Raw genomic sequence first — 23,153 nt, forward strand, 5'->3', positions numbered from 1 at the left:
CAAACTTTTGCATCCCACTGTATATTCTGTATCGCGAAGCATATGAGAAAAACACAAGACACAGTAGGTGTGCATTACTTGAATTCTGAAGGGAATATTGTTGTTGATTGTTATATTGATAATCACAAAGTAAAATAACAACAATTATGGCCAGTTATCAGAGTACAACTAAGTAAGTTCTGAGCAGTTTAACCCAAAATCTAACAGTCTGATGATCAATTTTAGAACTTGCTTATTCTTATTTAGAACCATAAGAGGTCAGAGTATATAGCAGCAGTGTCAGATTCAAGGCAACGACCAGCCCTGCACAGGGCAATAGTACATCACAGGACACACATGCCTAGAAAAGGCAAAAGCAAATTAACCTAGCATGCACTTCTTAGGAGACTGACAGAGTTCTTAGAGAAAATGATGTGTAAACACAGGGTGAACATGCAAATTCTGTACAGTTAAATGATATACAAGTTTTCTGCCTGTCTCGTCTAAAATGAATAATGGGGAATGGGAAAGTACTAAGAAGTATCGCTAGGGATGCTCCGATCGATCGGCCATCGATCTAAATTCACAAAAAAAGACTTGATCAGTGATCTGTAAATTGGCCGATCGCAAAAAACAAACTTTTCAGCCCCTGCTTTTCTAAGCTTTACAGTAATTTAGTTAAAGTGCTTGCTTCTTTGTCAGATATTGTGCACTGGCTCAACTACCATGGTGTTGTGTTTTTTCTTTTTCAGCAGATTTCCAGCAGGGTAAACAAAGAGCAGCAAGTTGAGGCTTGTTTTGCAAGACATGTTATGTTAAAGGAAGTGAAGTAATAAACTGAGAAAAAGAAATCTGAGAAGTCTTCCTGTGCAGTTAGATAGCAAGCTACTTTAATGAATTTGGACCTTTTTATTTTAGATATAGATAGGTAGGACTTTATTTTGTCCTTTTAATTAAAATGGACACCATTCTAGTTTGTACAGCAAGCTTGTTTTAAGTGCGGCAACTTAAATTTTCAATTAGAAAAAGAAAAATGTTAGTTTAACAGCAGAATGTGTGTTTTACAAACCGGTTAAGCATGTTAGTCTTGTGTCTTCTTGATGAACAACTTCTGAACATTTAATACATTTGCAGCTTTATTTTAAAAATTTGTACCTTGTTTATTGCTGTGTGTCATACAGCATATGTTTTGGTAAGAAACAAGTACTACATAATTAAAATGATTATAATTACACCTCAAGAATTCTGAATGTCTAGGTGATACACTGAAGAAAAAATAAAACACCTGTATAAATATAGTAAATGTGTTTTAACAGCAAAAAAGCTGTAGTGCAATTAATAATTAAAATTGATTAAAACATAAGTGCATGTATATTTACATTTAAGCAGTATTTAATTTCCAATAGCAATTATTATATTAATAGCAAATATGTGTGTGTATATATGTGTATTTTTATTTTTTTGTGCGTGTTAGAGAAATGGTGAAAAACACCTTTTTTTTAAGCTTTGTTTCAAATAAGTACATTACAGAAAAAAAATGAAAATATGACAGCTTGTAATAAGCATTTTCTTTTCTTTTATGGCATATCATTGACACGTTTTTGTACATTTTTTTTTTGTTAAAATATGTAATGTAAGGATTTTTTTTATTTTAACATTTTTGTGGTCACTGAACGATAAGCCTACAGAATTTCAGTCTTTTTAATATAAAATGACAGATAACACTTGTGGTCTATAGTTTAATTATAAAAACGCATTTTAATAATTATAAAAAATTATATTTTGATTATAAAATAGGCTTTAATAAAGGGCATAGGGCTTCTGTGTGTCTGGTTATACAGGAGCTTAGTGTAAAATGTTTTTATAAAGGGATAAAGGAAAACAAATTGGAATCTGTATCAGATTTGGCTGATCAAGTAACATGAAATCGGTGATTGGTATTGACCAATAAAAAACTTAATCGGAACATCCTATTAAATTTTGTATGTATGTTTTATGATGATTTTACATTTTAAATAATGTATAATGAGCAGATGTCCTAAATTTAGTTGTTTGTTATATTTTAAACATTGCAGTTCCACATGATGCACAATTATTCTCTGTCAGAGGGGCTTGATACATTTATTTCCTTTTTGTATTCTTCCACATAGGCCTTCATATCATCTATACTCAAGATGAAGTGGATATAATTCAGAATCTTATATTTTACATAGAAGCAGCCTACAAAGTTGCAGTAAGTAATTCAAGCACTACATTTAATTAAGTGAATAAAATACAGTAGCTTTCTAATTATGCATTTAACTGCTTCAAATTTTTTTTCCAACTCTTATCAAAATTACTCTGCTCCACATGTTGCTTTACTGGACTTAATGCTTCTATTGCATGCTTGTGTTGGATAACATGAGGCTGCTGTGGAACTTGTTTACATTTCATGGGTTAAGTGTCCTGCGTTTTAAATCCTTTGCCCTATTTTTTGTGCAGGGTTTGCACTGTGTGCCTTTCCCTCTAAGTACTCTGGTTCTCCTCCATTACATTCAAAAAAGATGTGCTTATCTGGTTAGTTAGGAAATCTAAATTGAACCTGTGTGGATGTGGGCGTGAATGGACTAGCCCGCTGGCCAAGATGCGCTCTGACTTACATTCCTTGAGGTGCAAGGTGGCTTTTATTCACAAATTCCTTTTGTTTACTGTTCCGTCAGTGATGGTGTCATATGTGCAGACAATGCTATTTAAAGATGGTGGAAATGTAAAAAACACCTGATCAAGTATTTGTTCAATTCAGAAAGGAAAGGAATGCTATATTATGAGTATGTTAGGAACTGCAGATCTGCTTAATTTTTATATAAAGCCATGCTAACCTTTTATTCATAATGAGCACCACCCAGAAAAGGGTCACATTAACTATTAGATGGGTCTAAAATAAAGTGGTCACTCTGAGTAGTATATGCATATAATGTAAGTGAAATTAAAAGATTAACATTATCAGGATTTTTTATTTTAATTGATGAAATACTAAATAATTGACAATAATTGAACTTTACTACGGCGCACAATTTAATATTAGTATTAAACTTCTGTATGCTCCATGTTGTGGCCTGTGCTTTCAAGTCTTCAAGTTCTGCTTCTGAAATATGTTAAATGAATTATAACAGATATTCATATTAAAGGTGTAAAAGCTGAAATTGAATACATTGTCTTCTGATACATAAGGAATTACAGTATTTAACTTTTATTATTGTATTCTGGATGTTTTAAAGGCATCACCTCTGAAGTAGTAATTGTTTCTTTAAACTACCAGTGACTTTTATATTAATTTATTTCACATTTCTAATGCAGTCGTTGTTGTTTTTCTTTATATTACACAGGATTATGGCATGTGGGAGCGTGGTGACAAGACAAACCAGGGAATTCCAGAGCTCAATGCCAGTTCAGTAGGCATGGCCAAAGTAAGCATGCTCTGATATAAAACCTAGATCCTGAAAGATCCTACTTAATTTTTTTTTTTTTAACAGTAGTACCTGTCTGAAATTATTTACACTCTTGCTGACATAAGATGTTAAAATATCTGTTCTTGTACCTAAATATTTAGATATTATAAGGGAATTAAGCAATCGTGGGTTTATACATGCGTGTTTGCCTGATAATGGACTAGTGCCCTGTTCAGTGCTTTTTCCTGACTTGCCTTTAATTGCCACCAGGATCAACTCTGGTCATCTGTGAATTAGAATAATTGGGTTTGAGAATATATGAATGCATCATTTTGTTGTGTTTTACTTTACTTTGTCTCTGCAGGCAGCCCTTGAGGCATTGGATGAGCTTAATTTATTTGGAGCAGATGGTGGCCCAGGAACAGTTGTTCATGTTTTAGCAGATGAAGTACAACATTGTCAGGTAATATCACCATTATTGCAGGAATTAAAGCTTATGTTAAACCTGATCCAATTAAATGCAACATGAGGGACTTGCATCAACTATTACCCCATGAATGATCCCAAAAGCCTCATCAACAGTAGATTACCACACTTATTTTTGCTTTGAATTACTGAAAGAGATCCTGCCCTCATACCAAAACACCTTAATGAACTTGTAAATTTCAAGAGTACAATACAATACAATACAGTTTATTTTTGTATAGCCCAAAATCACACAGGAAGTGCCGCAATGGGCTTTAACAGGCCCTGCCTTTTGACAGCCCCACAGCCTTGACTCTCTGAGAAGACCAGGAAAAACTCCCAAAAAACCTTGTAGGGAAAATGGAAGAAACCTCGGAAAGGCAGTTCAAAGAGAGACCCCTTTCCAGGTAGGTTGGGCGTGCAGTGGGTGTCAAAAGTAGGGGGTCAATACAATACACAGAACAGAACAATTCCTTAATACAGCATAATAATAAAAATTTTAGAAGTACGGTTTAACAGTAGATGATATGACATAATTAGGTTTGGATATTTTTAGAGTCCTGGAGACCTCATCCATCTAGCTGCCTCCCCATTTGTCCATGCCACGGCTGAAACGTTGCTCGATGAAAGGACCCTCTTTCCCATGATTCCTGTGATCCTCCATCAGGGATGACTTTACCATAGGCAGGCAAACAACTTGGCAGGTGGGCGTGGCACCAATTGCCACATTTGGGTACCGAGAAAAGAAACAGAATAGGTGAGGGTTAGTATTCAAATTATCATGTTACTTATGTTATAGTGCTAATGACTAACAACAGAGATGCAGTATGTACAGTTAATCAGCAGCTCTAGTCAGGATATGCTAAACTGAAGTAGTGAGTCTTCAGCCGGGATTTAAAGGCTGAGACCGAGGGGCATCTCTTATGGAAGCAGGAAGACCATTCCACAGTTTAGGGGCCCTGTAACTAAAAGCTCGACCTCCCACTGTTATTTTATTAATCCTTGGAATCCTAAGCAGACCGGCATCTTGAGATCTTAATGTGCGCTCAGGTTTGTAAGTCATGATAAGTTCAGACAAGTAAGCGGACCTTGGCCATTTAATGCTTTATATGTTAAAAGGAGGATTTTGAAATCTGCCCTAAACTTAACTGGGAGCCAGTGTAAAGATTTAAGAACTGGGGTTATGTGTTCATATTTTCTTGTTCTTGTAATAATTCTTGCAGCGCATTTTGGATTAACTGGAGGCTGTATAGAGAACAGTTTGAACAGCCAGTGAACACCGCATTGCAGTAGTCAATCCTACTAGAGATAAATGCATGAATTAATTTCTCACAATCCTGTTTATTTAGAAAGCCTTAATTTCCTAACATTTTTAAGATGGAAAAACATGTTTTGGACGACTTTGTAATATGCTTTAAATGACATGCTAGAGTCAAAGATAACTCCTAGATTGCGGGCTGATTCAGTAAAATTAATTGGGATTCCAACTGAGTTAAATGACGACAAAATATTGCTGTGATCAGCGTCATTCCCTCCAACAATTAACATCTCTGTTTTATCTGTATTTAAAGACAAGTAGTTCTCATTCATCCATTCCTTTAATTCACTAACACAACTAATTAAAGACAACATCGGAGAAACTTCATTTGATTTAAATGAAAGGTATAACTGGGTGTCATCTGCATACAGTGAAAATTAACATTATGTTTCCTAATGAGAGATCCCAGTGGAAGCATGTAAAGTGAAAACAGTAAAGGTCCCAGTACTGAGCCCTGCGGACACCATATTGAACTTCTGTGTATAATGATGGAGTACTGTCTGCACATTTCTGTACATACTGGAATCGATTTGATAAATAAGAACTGAACCAAGCGAGCACGGGCCTGTAAGCCCAACATCGTTTTCTAGCCTGTGCAGTAAAATAGAATGGTCAATGGTGTCAAATGCAGCACTTAAGTCCAACAACATAATTACAGTGGAATTTCCTTCATCAGAGGATATCAGAATGTCATTTACAACACGTGTTAGTGCCGTTTCTGTACTATGACCAGTCGAAAGCCAGACTGGAATTTCTCAAATAAATTGTAATGCGTAAGGTGTGACTGAAGCTGACTGGCGACTACTTTCTCTAGTATTTTAGAGAGAAATGGTAAATTTGAAATAGGCCTATAGTTATTTAGTATGTGTGGGTCTAGGTCTGACTTTTTAAGTAAAGGTTTAATGACTGACACTTTTAGTGCATCAGGTACTGTGCCATGCAGTAATGAACTATTGATAACGGTTAGAATAGGTGCTGCAAGAACATCCATTGCACTTTTTACTAGTTTTGTTGGCACTGGATCTAGGGAACAAGTAGTGGGCTTCATTTTAGTAATTAAAGTTAAGACTTCCTGGTGAGTTACAGGATTAAAATTATTAAAGTGCTGAATGCAATGTGGCAGGGTCTGCTAAGCTAGTATTTGGTTTGTACTGTGATGCTGAGATCTGGGATCTTATATTTTTAATTTTCTCATTGAAGAAGTTCATAAAGTCTGTACTGCTAATATCTGTTGGTATTTTGCACTGTTGATCTGAATTCCCATTTGTTAATTTAGCCACTGCTCTAAAAAGTACCCTAGGATTTTTATTATTGCTATCTATTAATGTAGAATAGTATTCTGAGCGAGCTTTAAAGAGGGCTTTTTTATATTTATTTACACTCTCTGTCCATGCAATTTGAAAGACATGTAGCTTTGTTGTTCTCCATCTGCGCTCCAGTTTTCGACACTCTAATTTAAGAGCTCGAGTGTTTTCATTAAACCAGGGAGAGTTTCTATGTGCTTTGATCACTTTTGTTTTAGGGGAGCCACTGTGTCCAGAGCATCTCTCAAGGTCACATTATAATGTGATATTAGCTGATCTAAATTGTTTTCCACGTTTACATTTGATGTTAACTGATCTAAATGGTTTTCCACAATTACACTCGACTTACTCAAGGTATCTATAAATTTTGAAGCAGAATTACAATCTAGATGTCGCACTGTCTTTGTTTTAATCTGCGAGTGCGCTGGCATGGGCAGAACTAAATCAAAAGTAATTAAGAAGTGATCGGAAATAACTAATTTAATGGAGTAATATTTACATTTTGAATTTCAACTTTGTAAGTTATAATTAAATCTAATGTATGGTTATGATTATGAGTTGGACCTTTGACAATCTGACAAAATCCTACTGAATTTAACAAATAAGTAAAACATTTGCTAAAAATGTCAGTTTCCACATCAATGTGTACATTAAAATCCCCCATCAGAACTATGTGATCATAATTTATAGCCAAATCAGACAGAAGGTTGCTAAATTCAGTCATGAACAATGAATATGGCCCTGGTGGTCTGTAGACTAGCACTATAATTGTGTTGGAATCTGTTTTAATATTTAAAATGAATGCCTCAAAGGATGTAAAGTTGCCTAAATTTTTAGGAGTGATTTGCAATTTGTTACAATGAATTATTCCAAGTCCTCCTCCTCGACCAGAATCTCTAGACTTATGAAGGAACGAGTATCCATCTGGTGACGCCTCAGCTAGGGGAACAGTGTCACATTTACTAAGCCAGGTTTCAGTAAGAAGACACAGATCAGATTTTGTACTTAATATTATATCATTTACCAAAACAGCTTTAGTGCTGTTTGAGTGATAATAATATAGTAATTACAAGTGTTCCCTATCCAGGGGAACATATCTGCCATCCAGGTCTGTTAAAGTAAAAGAGGAACATGATGCTCAAACAATGTTTTGTGTAATTTAAGTAGTAATAGTTATTGTAATAGTTTTATCACAATAAAACCACACTTGATGAATTCTTATACTTATCCTAATGGTTGGCTACACTGCTGGATTTAATTTAATTTGTAATTTAATGAAAACTTTGTAATTTTTGATCGTTTGAGTTTTAGAGTTTGAGTTTGTCAATAGCCTGAAAAAGCCGTGAGAAATGAACTTTTCTCTCCTTTTTCAATACTAATGACAACATATTCTTTGAAATTATTTAAAACTCTTTCAAACAGCTGATTGTGTGGAGGCCATGTCTTTTTTTTAAGTTATTGTAAGATGTTGGTGATGCTATTATAGAATTACTACTTAAATTTTTAATTTGTATATTAAAGTAAACTACCATGCATTGACATCAAATTGTTTAATGATAGCAGAAATTAGATGCCATATGTTCAATGCAACAATGTGTCAGAGAGATGAAACCTGTAGGTCCATTGTTCAATGTCGGCTACGTATAACTTTGATAAAATAGTTCATCCTGTATTAAATACTCATTCATCGGTACATTTCTGTGCCACCATCTCCTTGTCACTTTATAATGTTACAAAAGTATGCCGCTCTTTAAATGTGTGTTCTTACTAAAGAGCAGCAGTGTTATATACTAATCATAACTTCTCTCAAAATTTGAATTAAAGTGATTTCTTATGGGTGGTGGTATTGCTAGGTGCCTAATCCTAAAATGCCCTTAAGTTCACATAGTGTGGTAATAACACAAGTTTTATACCTAATAATTCTTCCGAGATTCTAACAACTTTTGGAATCTCCTTTACCAAAAAAGACTTCTTAATTAGCCAAAATGTTTTAAGAAACGTTTTTGACCCTTGTCCTAAAACATGAATTCATACAGTTTTCTTATAGTTAAGCTTTTTTTTCACATTTGGAACTTTTTTCAACAACCTGTATGTATTGCTTCAGCTGTGCATGAAACAGTGTGCTTGAGGTAAGTAGGTTTGAAAATACTGTATATGAATTAATGAAAATGGATGTTTGCAATCTAAAATATTGTGAATGAGTAATGGCCATTGATACACATATTCATTGCCATGTTGTACTGGGATTTAATACTCATTGTCATTGTATTTTGTGTATACACAAGGTTTTTGCTTACTTTACCCCTTGAAAATGTAACGTTCATTATGATTATCAGACCCAATATAAAATTTAAGATGCACAAGTAATTAATGATTAAAAGCTTTAACATTTGTTATTTATTTTAAGATTTTTTTCACATATAATTCTATTGATGGTTTTTGAATATTTAAAAAAAAAAAATATATATATTTTTTATTATATATCCTTTTATGCTCTTCTTAGGGTGACACAGTGGTAGCGCTGCTGCTGCCTTGCAGTTAGGAGACTCGGGTTCGCTTCCGGGTCTTTCCTGCATGGAGTTTGCAATGCATGTTCTCCCCGTGTCTGTGTGGGTTTCCTCCCCCAGTCCAAAGACATGCAAGTTAGGTGCATTGGTGATTCTAAATTGTCCCTAGTGTGTGTGTGTGTGTGTGTGTGTGTGTGTGTGTGTGCACCCTGCGGTGGGCTGGCGCCCTGCCCAGGGTTTGTTTCCTGCCTTGCGTCCTGTGTTGGCTGGGATTGGCTCCAGCAGACCCCCGTGACCCTGTAGTTAGGATATAGCGGGTTGGATAATGGATGGATGTTCTTCTTAAAGGTACAGTGGCTAGAGTTGAGCAACTAACATTTTCACTAAAATTGTACTGTGTTGTGTTGTAATTTGTATGTGACAATATATTATTTGAAAGCAATATACCTGCATGAACTAAAACTGTCTTAGTATAAATATGGCAGTGTCTTAAAACTTCATGGAAACATTTCATATTTATTTTAACGATTCTCACATTAACAATATAGTCAATTTTGTGTTACTTTTTGAATGATGCTATTTTTTTTTCTTCCTTAAATTATAGTCTATTCTTCACTCTATGTTGCCAAGGGCTTCCAACTCTAAGGAAATTGATGCTGGCCTACTTTCGGTCATATGTTATCCAGCGTTTGCAGTTGAAGATATGCAGCTTGTTAATATAACTAAAGAGGAAATTATTGTTAAATTGCAGGTAGGCATATTTTTGTTTTAGAGTATAGTTAGAAATAATGTCATCAAGACTTAAAATTCTCCAGAAAACAAAAACAGATGAGACAAAAATGGCCTCCTGAAAATGGGTAATTTATTTGTTTATTTATTTTTGACACTTCTGTTAATAGGATTTGGAATAAATATGCTGTGTTTTAGTGGATAAATAAAAGCTGTAAATGGTGTCAAACAATGTGTCCAGTGTTAAATGAAAACATTTAGGTCCAGGTGAATTTTTTTTCTAAGACGTTTTGAAGTTCCCTTTGATTGATTGTACAAGATTATGCAAGTAGCATGGTGAGTGTCTTTATTTCTGAAAATTAATAATTTAAATAATTACTAATTTATGAACACCAGGTATAACAGTCCTTTAAGGCACAGGTACTAGAATAATTTTGTTTGAAAGACAATTTATAGATAGTATATTGTATCCTCTTACAGAAAACAAATTGTGGTGAAAATGTAATAAACAATAGTTTAGTGTTTATTTAAAAAAAATTCTGAAATATATATGTAATTTCTTTTTAAATTAATTAACCTGCTTTTCATATACTGTAAGTGATGTTGAAATTGTGCAGTCCCCCAGTAAATAGAAATGAATTTAGATGATTTTATTTTACTTTACTTTATTTCAGATATAACCAGTATAAAGTACTCTTATTGAGGAAAGAAAATCCTTTCAAATGTATAGGAAAATGTTGTGTGTACAGTATATACAGTATGAATAATACTGGTTGTGTAAAAAAAAAAAATATGTTTAATTTTGCTCCTGTTATGATTTGTTTTAAGGGTATGATACCTGAAACCATTTTGAAGACTAAAAAAAAAAGTTATCAAGTTTTTTACTTTAAATATTATTTTGACCAGTGTAACAAGTGAAAATAAAACATTATAGAAGGTTAAAAAATAAAAACTACTTTAAACATAAATGTCTAAGATCTAACATGCTTTGCGAAACCACCATCCTTCTTACTTTGTTTACTGAAATGTAAAAATTTGAGGCAAAGGTTATTGTGAAAGTTTATACTTAGTCATGGTTAATAGGAAGACGTTAAATTCTTGAAATACGTTATGTAATGCAGTTCCCTAAAGTTTAAAAACAGTTTTCTCGGTGAGAATGTTAAGATGGTTAATGCTGCTGGTGCCTCTTTGTTTTTCGGCTGCTCCATGTCATAAATGGGCTATTTCTTAGTATTTATTTAACTCACTTTTGGGAAGATGCTGTATCTGTGGTAATATAAAATGTTAGAGATTCAGTTTATTCCCCTTTTGTTTACCATTTATAGGGGCGATATGGTTGCTGCCGTTTCCTTAGAGATGGGCACAAAACTCCAAAAGAAGTAAGTTTAAAATATATTTGTACAGAGATATATATTTTTTAATTATATGAGGGCAAATACTTTTGTGCATTATGCATCAGGTTGTTTTTTTTAAAATGTTTCACATTTATTGTTCACTAACAATTGGGGAAAGTAGAGTATTTTAAAGTTTTTTCAGCATAGTATAGCTCACAAAGTGAAATGTTGGTTTCAACTTGAGAATGCCAATGTTTTCTGCATAACAGTTATGATTTTTAAAGGCAAGCTTGTAATACCCATCTTGTTAATGCATATTATATTTTTAGGACCCTAATAGGCTATACTATGAACCTGCTGAATTAAAGCTTTTTGAGAACATTGAATGTGAATGGCCTGTCTTTTGGACTTACCTAATTATTGATGGTATCTTCAATAAAAGTTATGGGCAGGTAAATCTAAATTATTGGTACATAACTATGCCTGGCACTAAACATTGCAGTTATTCTTATAGTAACCTGTGTTCCTAGTGCAGTAATGATTTGTGTATCCCTTAGGTACAGGAGTACAGAGATGCACTAGATGGCATTCTTATCAAAGGAAAGAATGGAATTAGGCTACTTCCTGAATTATACAGTGTACCACCTGATAAGGTTTGTGATTGTGTCGTAAAACTTCTTTACAGTTTGAACATTTATTTTATATTATAAGGGCTATAAACTGCCTATCTTATTGTTGATAGCAAAATACCTGTGCTTCGCAGTGGCGAAGTACTGCCTTAAAATTTTTATTAAGAAGAAAATTAAACCTTTTTAAACTGAGGAAAAATACACCAATAATTATTTGTTAAGGATCTCTTTGTATACCACATTGTTAGTTCGGCCCTCCGGTTGTAATATGACCAAGCTGTGCTCTGAGCTTACTCTTGAGCATGCAACGTACAGTTGGCCATGTGAAAAGTAATCTTGTCTGAAATCTCACAGCTTGGATTGCTGCTGTCATAATCGGTTTGAGTTTCATGGTTTGTTTCAATTACGACAGTATTTGCAGGACTTGTGTTGAAGTGACATTCGGCATCTGTCAAGCATTGTAAGCATACAACCGGTTTCATCGATAACTTCACATCCAGCTTTTGAGAGTTTAAACATTCATAAACATCAAAGTGCCCACTACTGAAATCGTCACCTGTCAATCTAAGATGTTTAAGAGGCATTGGCGGTTGTCGAAAAGGTGTAAAATATTTGGCAATTTCGGTACACTTGAAAGCAACAACCGAACAATTCAGTTGCAGCCATCACCTCACATGCAGAACCATAGGTGAAGGGCTTAAGCGTTTCACTCTTCTAGTGCTCCTGTGTAGTATAATTATCTCCTGTACCGTCATCAGTCCACACCTTGAACCTGTCCCAGTCATTCAATACATACTGTAAGACACAATGTTCCTCCGGATATCAAGAGTGAGCCCAATATGGCTGTGCAATATGTAACAAAGAGAATAGAAAAGGCAGGTGCCATCTCTGGGCATGGAAACCACTCAGTAAGTGACAGTTCTTTGATCAATGGTGATCACCTCGATAGACATGTTAATGGGGTTACGGTTGGAATGATAAAGGAAATGGGTACCTGAACAATGTAAAGTAAGTCTAAAATACCAACACAATAACTATAATCGTAATAAACAAACAATAAAACGGTGGGGAAGCTGTGGATAAAATAAAAAGGCTGTAGTTATCAGCAGGGAGACGTGAATCCAGTGGTGAAGCAAGGAAGGGAATGTAGAGACCGGAGAAACGGATGGCCAATAACGTGGAAGGCGTTGGGATGGGGGACCCAACGCCGCCTCACACGGTGACCGAGCTGCAGGCTGTGGACGTATATATGTACGTAAGTAGGATTCAGTTAGCGTTGGGAACCCGCGTACCAAATTTCTTGAAGATGGGCCCATAAGTAACAAAGACTGTTGAAAAGTTCAATATGGTGGCCGACAGTGGCATCTTACCACCGAAATAAGTATGTACATTGGTTTCGGTTAGCGCAGTGAAGCCGCCTACCAAATTTCGTGACGCTGGGGCCATAAATAAGAAAGTTCAACATGGCGGACGTTGTCGACCGTTATACGTAGAATTTCTAAATGAAACCTGCTTAACTGTTGTAAGTAAGCTGTAAGGAATGAGCCTGCCAAATTTCAGCATTCTACCTACACGGGAAGTTGGAGAATTAGTGATGTTGGAAAGTTCAATATGGCGGCTGACAGTGGCATCATACCACCGAAATAAGTATGTACATCGGTTTCGGTTAGTGCAGGGAAGCCGCCTACAAAATTTCGTGAAGATGGGGGCCATAAATAAGAAAGATCAACATGGTGGACGTTGTCGACCGTTATGACCATTATGTGTAGAATTTCGAAATGAAACCTGCTTAACTTTTGTAAGTAAGCTGTAAGGAATGAGCCTGCCAAATTTCAGCCTTCTACCTACACGGGAAGTTGGAGAATTAGTGATGAGTGAGTCAGTCAGTCAGTGAGGGCTTTGCTTTTTATTAGTATAGATATGTAACCTGAGGAGAACACCATGATATTCATTGTTTAAAGTGTAACGATCTATTTACAGTTAGTAATGTTTATGTAAAATTATATACTGCACCATTAAACCAAAAATAAGGAATAAAATGGATATATACTTACTAAAAAAAGTAGCTGTCTACAATTTTTTTTTATATTTTTTTTAGAGCTACCTTATCTATTCTTGATTCTTTATTTGATATAATTTTTAAATGTCCTTATTAATAACTGATTGTGAATTGATTATCTTAAGCAATATCACACCTCATAGAAACACCTGCTTTTAGTTTGTTACTGGACTCTGTTATTCAGTTTGTATTTGTGTATGTAAATGATGTTTAATATGTCCATTTTTTTTTGATAAAATGCACATTATAACTTTCATATTCTAGATCTTGTGATATGTTATTAACAAAAGTATCATTGTCCATTCAGTTCTGTTTTTGTCATAAATGTCCACCGTCTTTATGATCCTCCTGCTATGCTTCAGATTCACATAATTATTTTGACTTTGATACTTGATAATCCTGAAATTACATTAGATCAGTAGAAAAAATTTGAAAAGAATGTGAAATTCAGCTCAGCAGAACATAATTGCTACATGTTCAATATTTGTAGGCAAGGCTTTTGATGCAATTTTATTTAATCTATAAAGACATCTCATGCAAATTAGGCTTTTCCTGTTCTAACCTGTAGTCATTCAGCATACCGACTGCTATCTGAAATCCACCTTAAAATTATTCGTTTAAGATATAAGAACACTTTTGTTGAAAATAGGTTAGTCACTCAAGCATAGTTCACCTTTTCACCATGCTCAGCTGATCTTTTTAAAAATACAGTCCAGCTGAAATTTGAACTTAAAGTGCCTCTTCATCAACCCTGCTTGGCAATTTATTTTATGTATCTGTAGTTATTTATATGAATAAATATTTTCAAGCATTTAAGCAAAATTTGCATTCAACTTTCATCTCTTTCATGGCCTTCTTGAGAAGGAATGTATTTTCAAGTAACAATTGGCACACACCTTGCATATCCCTTTCATAATTTTAAGACCTTTGTCACATTTTAATCTCTTGTTTTCTCAAAAGGAATAGATGCAGCTTGTTCAGTTTCTTTTAGTCCCGGAATAAGTTTAGTCTGACATCTCTGGACTTTCTGTAGAGCCCTTCAATACTTCTTGTAAAATGGAGACTATATATGCACACAGTGTTCAATTGTATAATTTGCTAATGAGGTGTATAGGAAAGAATTCTGCTAGCCTTTTTTTTAATCACTTATATACACTTGCCCGGTTAATGACACCCATGTTTTTCATAGAATTCCAGATTTACTCTTTTATCCCAGTTGTTCCAGAATTGTTCCTTGTATCAAAACAAGCTTTTAATGTGTCAGGTCTTCTCCCTGATACCCTTTATTTTGTGGTTTTAATATGTAGCCTTCCTTGGAATGTTTTATCAAAACCTTTTTCAAAGATGGTGCATGTAATTTTGTTTCCTCCACTATAATCAGATGCTTTTGTTGCTTGTTTATAAATTTCGAGTGTATTAGCGGGACAGGGTATTGCCCTTCATCACCCTTGATTATCTTCTAATAAATCTGTGAGTGGTGATGAATTCTCAATGTCTTTTTTTTTTTTAATTGTTTCCATTAAATTGCTAGTGATGCACATTAATCTAAGTGTATAGTCACCTTTGTTACACAGTGGTGCATTTGCTAGCTTTCAATCGTTAGAAATGTCTTCTGTATAGTCTTTGTATAAATCTTGTTAAAGGTTTATATATAATCAGTAGCTTATTTGGGTACAATAGAGTAATTGTAGAATGTCTCCTTGTTTACTTTGGTATGTCATCTTTTTTTCTGCTCACAGGTAGAAGAAGAATATAGTAATCCTCACAGTGTGGACAGAGTGGCCATGGGGAAGCTTCCACATATGTGGGGACAATCTTTATATATTCTTGGGAATTTACTGGCCGAGGTATTAAAAATGTTTTCTTTATGCTTTAGATGTCAGTTAATATTTGTTGGTTATTTTTAATATATTTAATTTATTTAATATTTATTTTGTGTTCTTTTAAGGGTTTCTTAGCACCAGGGGAAATTGATCCTCTAAACAGAAGATTTTCAACTGTTCCAAAGCCTGATGTTGTAGTTCAAGGTTAGTTTTAGGTTTCTGTACCTATTAACTATAATTCTGGGAACATCTAGGTGTTACAGTGAGTAACCAATATTTTTTGTTAAGATTATTCATTTCTATAGACATGGTTTGACAATTTGTTTTTATAAATAATTTGCTTTGACATCAAGGCAAACATATGAAGTTTAAACATTCCAGTTATATTAATGAACTTGTGGGAATGTAGGCCCTTTTATTGGTACATTAGCACATTTTCTTACTTGGGTCATATTATTAATTGAGTCATGATAAAAATGATTCTATATTTCTAACACATTTTGTAATGTGTTGTGTGCTGATGTACATAGGAGGTTTAACAGGTGTTTTGTTTAGGTGATTTTTATTCATACATTAGTATTTACAGTAGTATAGTGAGGTTGATAAATGGGTGAAAAGAATATAGTATTGCTTAAGCAATAAGAAGCAAAGCAGCTTTAAATGACAAGTATCTTAATATCGGTTAGTAATAGTTGCTAAGGATTAATCATTAGTAGAGATTATTTTGAGTCTACATTAAGATATCCTGTGTTTAATGGGGGTGTCATTTTATTATATATATTTGCTTTTTGTTTGAACCTTTGGGGTGGCAGTGGAAATGATGTAGTGTTGGCTTACCGGAGTCTTTAGATAAGATCATATATTAAAAACAAATTCTTATATTGGTTCTTAATGTATGTATTTTTTTTATTTTATTCAAACAGTCATAATCAATTACATTTAGAGATTCTTATTCAGTTTACTTTAAATTGTGAAAACAATCACGCTGATCCTTAAGTTTTAGAGTTTGGAGGCGCTCTCTGGAACCTGCATCTCTCTGCTTGCAGGATTTTCTGGGTATGCACAAGTATTCTGTGATTGTCAAATTAAGTTTTTGTACATGAAACATATTCATGCTCTGATTTTATTTTATTTTTTTAGTATCCATATTAGCAGAAACTGAAGACATTAAAGACATCCTGCAGAAACATGGTTTTAATGTTGAAACTGTTGCTGATGTATACCCAATCAGGGTTCAGCCATCACGAATTCTTAGTCAGATCTATGCAAGACTTGGTAAGTACAGACATTGAAAATATCACAGAAATAATGAGAAAACAATAGGAACTATTACAGTATTTTCCCACTGTTTGCCCATTTCATTTTTGTCTCCTAGTGAATTGTATTGGACAATTCTTTTTTCTAGTTTTCAGTTTCTACTTGAGAGTCCAGGATAATTGTAGGTCTCTTTGCATCAGCCAACAACAACATTTATTTATATGGCACATTTTCATACAAAAAATAGCTCAAAGTGCTTTACATAATGAAGAATAGAAAAATAAGACACAGTAAGAAAATAAAATAAGTCAACAATAATTAACATAGAATAAGAGTATGGTCCAATGGCCAGGATGGACAGAAAAAACAAAAAAAAAAACTCCAGAAGGCTGGAGAAAAAAATAAAGCTCTGTAGGGATTCCAGACCATTAGACTGCCCACTCCCCTCTGGGCATTCTACCTAACATAAATGAAACAGTCCTCTTTGGATTAGGGTTCTCACGGAAGGACTTGATGATGATGGTCACGTAGACTTCTGCCTTTTAATCCATCCGTCAATGTTGGAGCATCATGATGCTTTGAGTAGGTTACCAGATAAAGAAACAGAAGAGAGAGTAGGGGTCAGTACAGATTTTAGAGCCACCATGAATAGTTGTTATGATGAATTGAACATACAGAGTATCAGGATTAAGTTAAAGTGAAGTTAGGAGAAGGCCATGTTAAAGTAATGTGTTTTCAGCAGTGTTTTAAAGTGCTCTACTGTATTAGCTTGACGAATTCCTGTGGGCAGGCTATTCCAGATTTTAGGTGCATAGCAGCAGAAGACCGCCTCACCACTTCTTTTAAGATTTGTTCTTGGAATTCTAAGGAGACACTCATTTGAGGATCTGAGGTTACGATTTGAAATATAGGCTGTCAGACATTCTGATGTATAAGATGGGGCGAGATTATTTAAGGCTTTATAAACCATAATGACACAGGTAACCAGTGTAGTGACATCAAAACTGGAGAAATGTGCTTGGATTTTCTTTTCCTAGTTAGGATTCTTGCAGCTGCATTTTGCACTAGTTGCAAACGATTTATGTCTTTTTTTGGTAGTCCTGAGAGGAGTGCGTTACAGTAATCTAGTCGACTGAAAACAAAGGCGTGAACTAATTTCTCAGCATCTTTCAGTGATGTAAGAGGTCTAACTTTAGCTATGTTTCTTAAGTGAAAAAACGCTATCCTAGTGATCTGATTAATATGTGATTTAAAATTCAGGTTACAGTCAACAATTACCCCTAAGCTTTTTACCTCGTCTTGACTTTTAATTCTAATGTATCCAGTTTATTTCTAATAGCCTCATTGGCAATAATGGATACAATCACTAAGATTTCAGTTTTCTCTTATTTAACTTGAGAAAGTTACTATTCGTCCATTCTGAGATACAAGTCAGACATTGTGCTAGTGAATCAAGAGAATCAAGGTCATCAGGTGCTATTGATAAGTACTGTGTGTCATCAGCATAGCTGTGGTAGCTCACGTTGTGCCCTGAGATAATCTGACCTAATGGAAGCATGTAGATTGAGAAGAGCAGCGGACCCAGGATAGAGCCTTGTGGAACACCATATTGGTTATCATGTGTCTTTGAGTTGTAATTACCACAACTAACAAAGAATTTTATGTCCGGTAGGATTCAAACCAATTTAAGACACTGCCAGAGAGGCCCACTCATTGACTAAGGCGATTTCTAAGAATATTATGATCAATGGTGTCAAATGCAACACTCAGATCTAAGAGGATGAGAGCAGATAAATGGCCTCTGTCTGCATTCACCCGCCGTTCCCACCTTCCACCTCCACAAGTCAGACAGCAGTTACAGGCCCTGGAAAAACAATGGTTGGAGAAGAGCGGGGTGCTGCATCAGGCCCTGGGGTAGCAGGGACTGACACTCGGACAAGAGTTTGCACGAATGTAACAGGCTGTGACAGCAGCCTAGGTTTTGCATTTAAACAAGCACATGTCACAAAAGATGCTCATTATCTGGAGCGCCTGACTTTCAGAATGCTATACTTTTTGATTAAGAATGGTTTCTTATATTGGGTGATTTCTGATTGCAGAGGGCAAGGGCTGATTGAACAGTTGGTGGTCCCAAATGGGCATAAGGAGATGGTTTTAAAAATTGCTCACACCCATGTCTTGTGGGTTCATCTTTGCATGGAGAAGACAAAGAATCACATTTTGAAACACTTTTATTGTCTGAATATGGACCAAGATATGGAGCAGTTATGTAGATCCTGCCCTAACTGCCAAGTTGTTTCCTCTCGTAGACCTGTTAGGGCTCCCCTCTCACTGATGCCTATTTTGGATGTTCCTTTTGAGAGTGTTGAGTTAGATACTGTTGAATATGCCTGTTAGGTGCTTCTGTCCATTTTTTGTATAAATTTGTTAAACTTTTCATTCTTTACTGCTTTTCATTAAATACACTCCTTTTCTTCCCACCCAAGGTCGCAACAAAAGACTAGGATTGAGTGGTCGACCTTATAGGCGGATGGGTGTCTTGGGGACTTCAAAACTCTACATTATTCGAGACACCATCTTCACATTTACACCACAGGTGATACTAATGAGAATACGGTGGCTATTCACATTTCATACTTTTGATTTATAATGTAATGCCTTGTAGGGATATGTTCCAAATCTATGAGTACATCAAATGTTAAAAAGGCCATAAATGCAGTTTTCTGGTAATGCATTGATTACTCAGGCAATGATTTAAATCTAATTTTTATTGGTAATGTGCACTTGGCTGAACAAATATGTGGATGTTTTTTCTTTGCCAGTTTAATGTTAAAACGTAATGATATTTTAGAACATCATCCATTGTGTTGCAAGCCAGTGAAATCAGCACATTTACAGGTGACTGCTGTTAGAAATAAAAAATGGAATTATAACAGATGCATCTCTAAAACATAACATCTGCCATTTAGCATATTAGCACTAACATTCAAAATCTTAAACGACTTTTAATAGCAGTGCAGTAACTTACAGGTTGCAGTGCATTTTTAAAATAAAAAGGTGTTGCTTAATTTTTCATAACAAGCTAATTTGTGGCTCATTACTTTTATAGTTTATAGATCAACAACAGTTCTACTTGGCACATGATAATCGAATGATCGTGGAGATGCTTCGAACTGATCTGTCGTACTTGTGCTGCCGCTGGAGAATGACTGGTCGACCTACAGTCACCTTTCCAGTATCACAAACCATGCTCAGTAGGTTTGGGGATTTCATTTTCTTTTTATTTTTTATGGTTTTCTTTTTTATTAATTACAGTTCTGCAATAGTTTTAAAAGTTAATGATTTTATCTGTATACAAATTTGTTGTATCAAAAAATGCATATTAATTAATCTTTTCTAAGCATTATAAATTCAGCTTTTAGACAGCTTTGTAGAGAGCTGTGCTTTACTGATTCCGAAAGAGAAATTCACTTGCTCCGTTACAGCATTACAAAAAAAAGTTTGTGTTATGGAATTGTAAATATTTACAGGAATGTTATCTTAGATAATTTAAAAATAAAATTGATTTTTTTTCTTTACACCTTTATTTGGATTTTCTTAACACCTTACAGCTGAGAATCGCTTAGACTTGGATCCACCAGTTTTAGCAACCTTGAGGAAGCTGCAGGATGGTTACTACGGAGGAGCGCGGTAAGACCTAATATCTTGGGTAGTGTTTTCTGAAGTTTTTATGTTGAATGTTAAGAGCTGCAGTGTTTAAGCTTTTAACTTAAATGATTTACTGTCTCTCTGAATGGCTAGGGTGCAAGACTACAAACATAAGATTTGCTTACCTAACAAAGTCTACACTTTTTACATTGTTAATTTAAAAAGGTTAATCATTGCTTATGTAGTGTGTGGTTGGTTTAAATAGACACTACTGAATGCCTTGTCTTGGAGTTTTTCATCCTCATATAATATATATATATATAAAAACCATCTCTTGCACTTCAGATGCCCATCCTAACAGCATTGAGAATAGGATGGGAACCAATTCCACACATTCCATTGCAGGGGACACTCATTCACACATTGTCGCACCCACTTAGCTAGTTCATAAATGTGAGTTAACGTAACATACATTATTGACATGTGGGGAGAAACTCCATACAGACTCAAAACAGACCTTTACCAGGCTCAAATGTAAAGTAAGGACTTTAACTATGGTGCCACCGTGATGAAGACCTCTCATACATAGAAAAGAGGAGGCAAAACTGCTGAATGTTTTCACTTTTAGAGGTTGCATTTTCTCCTGCATTCTGTATTTTTTTTCCTGAATGCAAGTATGTTATTTTTTTTTTTCCTGGAGCTCAAGATGTATCCTTTAAAACCTGAATGTCTGCTCCAGCGTAAATGGTCAATGTTAAAAGTATTTCAGTAGATACAGTAATTCCCTTTAAACAGTGTTACAGTAGAATGGGCTGTGGCTGCAATGAAGACTATGTAAAATCAAAATTCCTGTTCCATCTCTAAAAAACATTTATTCAGTTTTGTTAGAACACAGTATTTTTCATGGTAGCCTTAATGTTTTCTTTAACACTAGAATTACCAGAGCCTAGGAAAAAACTCATAGATCCGGCCAACCTTAAATCTGTTCACACCTCTGAAGAAGGCAGATTCACCAGTGTTTGTGTCAGCTTTTATCCCTCCAGATCAGAGAATGTACAATTCCATTGCCTCAAAACACCACTCACATCTACAGTACAGTTATTCCCAATTTCAAATAAAACTAACAGTGTCAGATCCCTAGGGCGGTAGTATGTATCGTGATTGTGACTGAGAGAATAAAAGTGACAAAAAAAAATGGTAACTTTTACAAGTCCAATAAATGTACGCAGTCTGTTACAGACGCAAACCAAGTGTATGTGTGTACTGTATAATATTAACAGTAAGATCAGCTCACTACTGGCAAATGAATGGCAAATATAGGAGGGAGTCGGGATTGAACTGGGGACTGTTGATTATAAGTCAGCAAATCTTTCTGCCACGGAAGCTGTTGTCTTTTCCTTGAACCTTTTCTTCCTTAAAATATGAAAAAAGTTTCTGTTTTAAAAATGTGTTTACACAGATTATTGTAGAAACAGATCATTATTTGGAACACCTGTATTTCATGTGTGTTCCATTATTTCCACTCTAAAACTCCAGCACTTCACTCCCAGATACTCAATCAAGGCATGAGCTGGGAGAACAGCAGTGGGGGGGATGGAATAGTAGACTGCATGCTGCTTGTCTTTATCGGCACATTTACAGGACAAAAGACGCTGGCAGAGAGGTGTGAACGGATTTAAGGTGGGCCAGATCTACGATTATTTTGTAGGCTCTGGTAATTCTAGAATTAATGTAGTGCAGTAAAGTCAAACTCCAGTCCTGGAGGGCCGCAGTGGCGGCAGGTTCTCGTTCTAACCATTTTCTTTATTAGTGACTAGTTTTTTGCTGCTAATTAACTTCTTTATCTTTAGTTGTAATTAACTTGCTCAGGTCCCTTAGTTGTTACTTCTTCCTTAAATAGCAGCTAAACAATAATGAGACACAAAACAAGCCACTACATGACTAGCTAACCTGTGCCCATCATGCAATATCTGAAAATAAAGAAAGGTGATGGTCTTGGTAAAGTTGATCTCTCAGGTCACCAAAACATTTTGACGGTTTTCTTAGAAAAAACAGAAAAATCAACAGGTTTGGAAATGTCTGCTGTGGCAGAATGAGAGCAGCAACAGGACACTGAATTAAATAGCAGGTTTAATTAACAACAAGAATTAGCTTCTCATTAAGAAACTGGTCCGAGTTGAAATTGGTTGGAGTTTGAAGTCCCAATTTAGCTTGTCACCTGTTGGCTCGTTTCACATCTCATTTCTGTTTGGCTGTCATTTAATGAAGAAAATAATTCAAAGTACTGAATCCTTAGAAACAGGGCTACTATAATGAAGAAAAAAGAAATTAATTAGCAGTGAAAACTAGTCACTGATTAGGAAAAGGGTTAAAATGAAAACCTGTTACCACTGTGGCCCTCCAGGCCTGGAGTTTGACGCCCCTGAGTAGTGCATTTTATATACATTTCAACTTACAATATCTGGCATATAGTCTTCAAAAACTCAAATGGAGCCAGATTGTTTCATCATCTGAGCTGAAAAATGTTTTTTATGTTGCAAGAATTTTTGTGGTTTTACCCTGTAGTTGTGTTTTTTTTTTTTTATTACATTTGAACATTATATCAGTGCATTTGAAGAGGTTTGATGTAAACACAATCATAATATGTGTTTAAAAAGATGCAGTATCTATTGG

The 23,153-nt window shown here is 35.0% G+C and overlaps 1 protein-coding gene across 2 annotated transcripts in view; it reads left to right on the forward strand.

The window, feature by feature from the left end:
* Positions 1–23,153, forward strand: part of phka1a (phosphorylase kinase, alpha 1a (muscle)) — a 77,588-nt gene that overhangs the window by 19,940 nt on the left and 34,495 nt on the right. For both annotated transcript variants that reach the window (XM_039753963.1, XM_039753964.1), the window contains exons 5-17: positions 2,130–2,212; positions 3,345–3,425; positions 3,772–3,870; positions 9,606–9,752; positions 11,056–11,109; positions 11,394–11,516; positions 11,622–11,717; positions 15,492–15,599; positions 15,701–15,779; positions 16,716–16,850; positions 19,319–19,428; positions 19,942–20,086; positions 20,444–20,522. In XM_039753963.1, the coding sequence (XP_039609897.1) occupies positions 2,130–2,212; positions 3,345–3,425; positions 3,772–3,870; positions 9,606–9,752; positions 11,056–11,109; positions 11,394–11,516; positions 11,622–11,717; positions 15,492–15,599; positions 15,701–15,779; positions 16,716–16,850; positions 19,319–19,428; positions 19,942–20,086; positions 20,444–20,522 (1,339 nt within the window). The remainder of the gene's footprint in view (positions 1–2,129; positions 2,213–3,344; positions 3,426–3,771; positions 3,871–9,605; positions 9,753–11,055; positions 11,110–11,393; positions 11,517–11,621; positions 11,718–15,491; positions 15,600–15,700; positions 15,780–16,715; positions 16,851–19,318; positions 19,429–19,941; positions 20,087–20,443; positions 20,523–23,153) is intronic.

Source organism: Polypterus senegalus, chromosome 5, assembly GCF_016835505.1.
Source record: "Polypterus senegalus isolate Bchr_013 chromosome 5, ASM1683550v1, whole genome shotgun sequence".
Lineage (NCBI taxonomy): Eukaryota > Metazoa > Chordata > Cladistia > Polypteriformes > Polypteridae > Polypterus > Polypterus senegalus.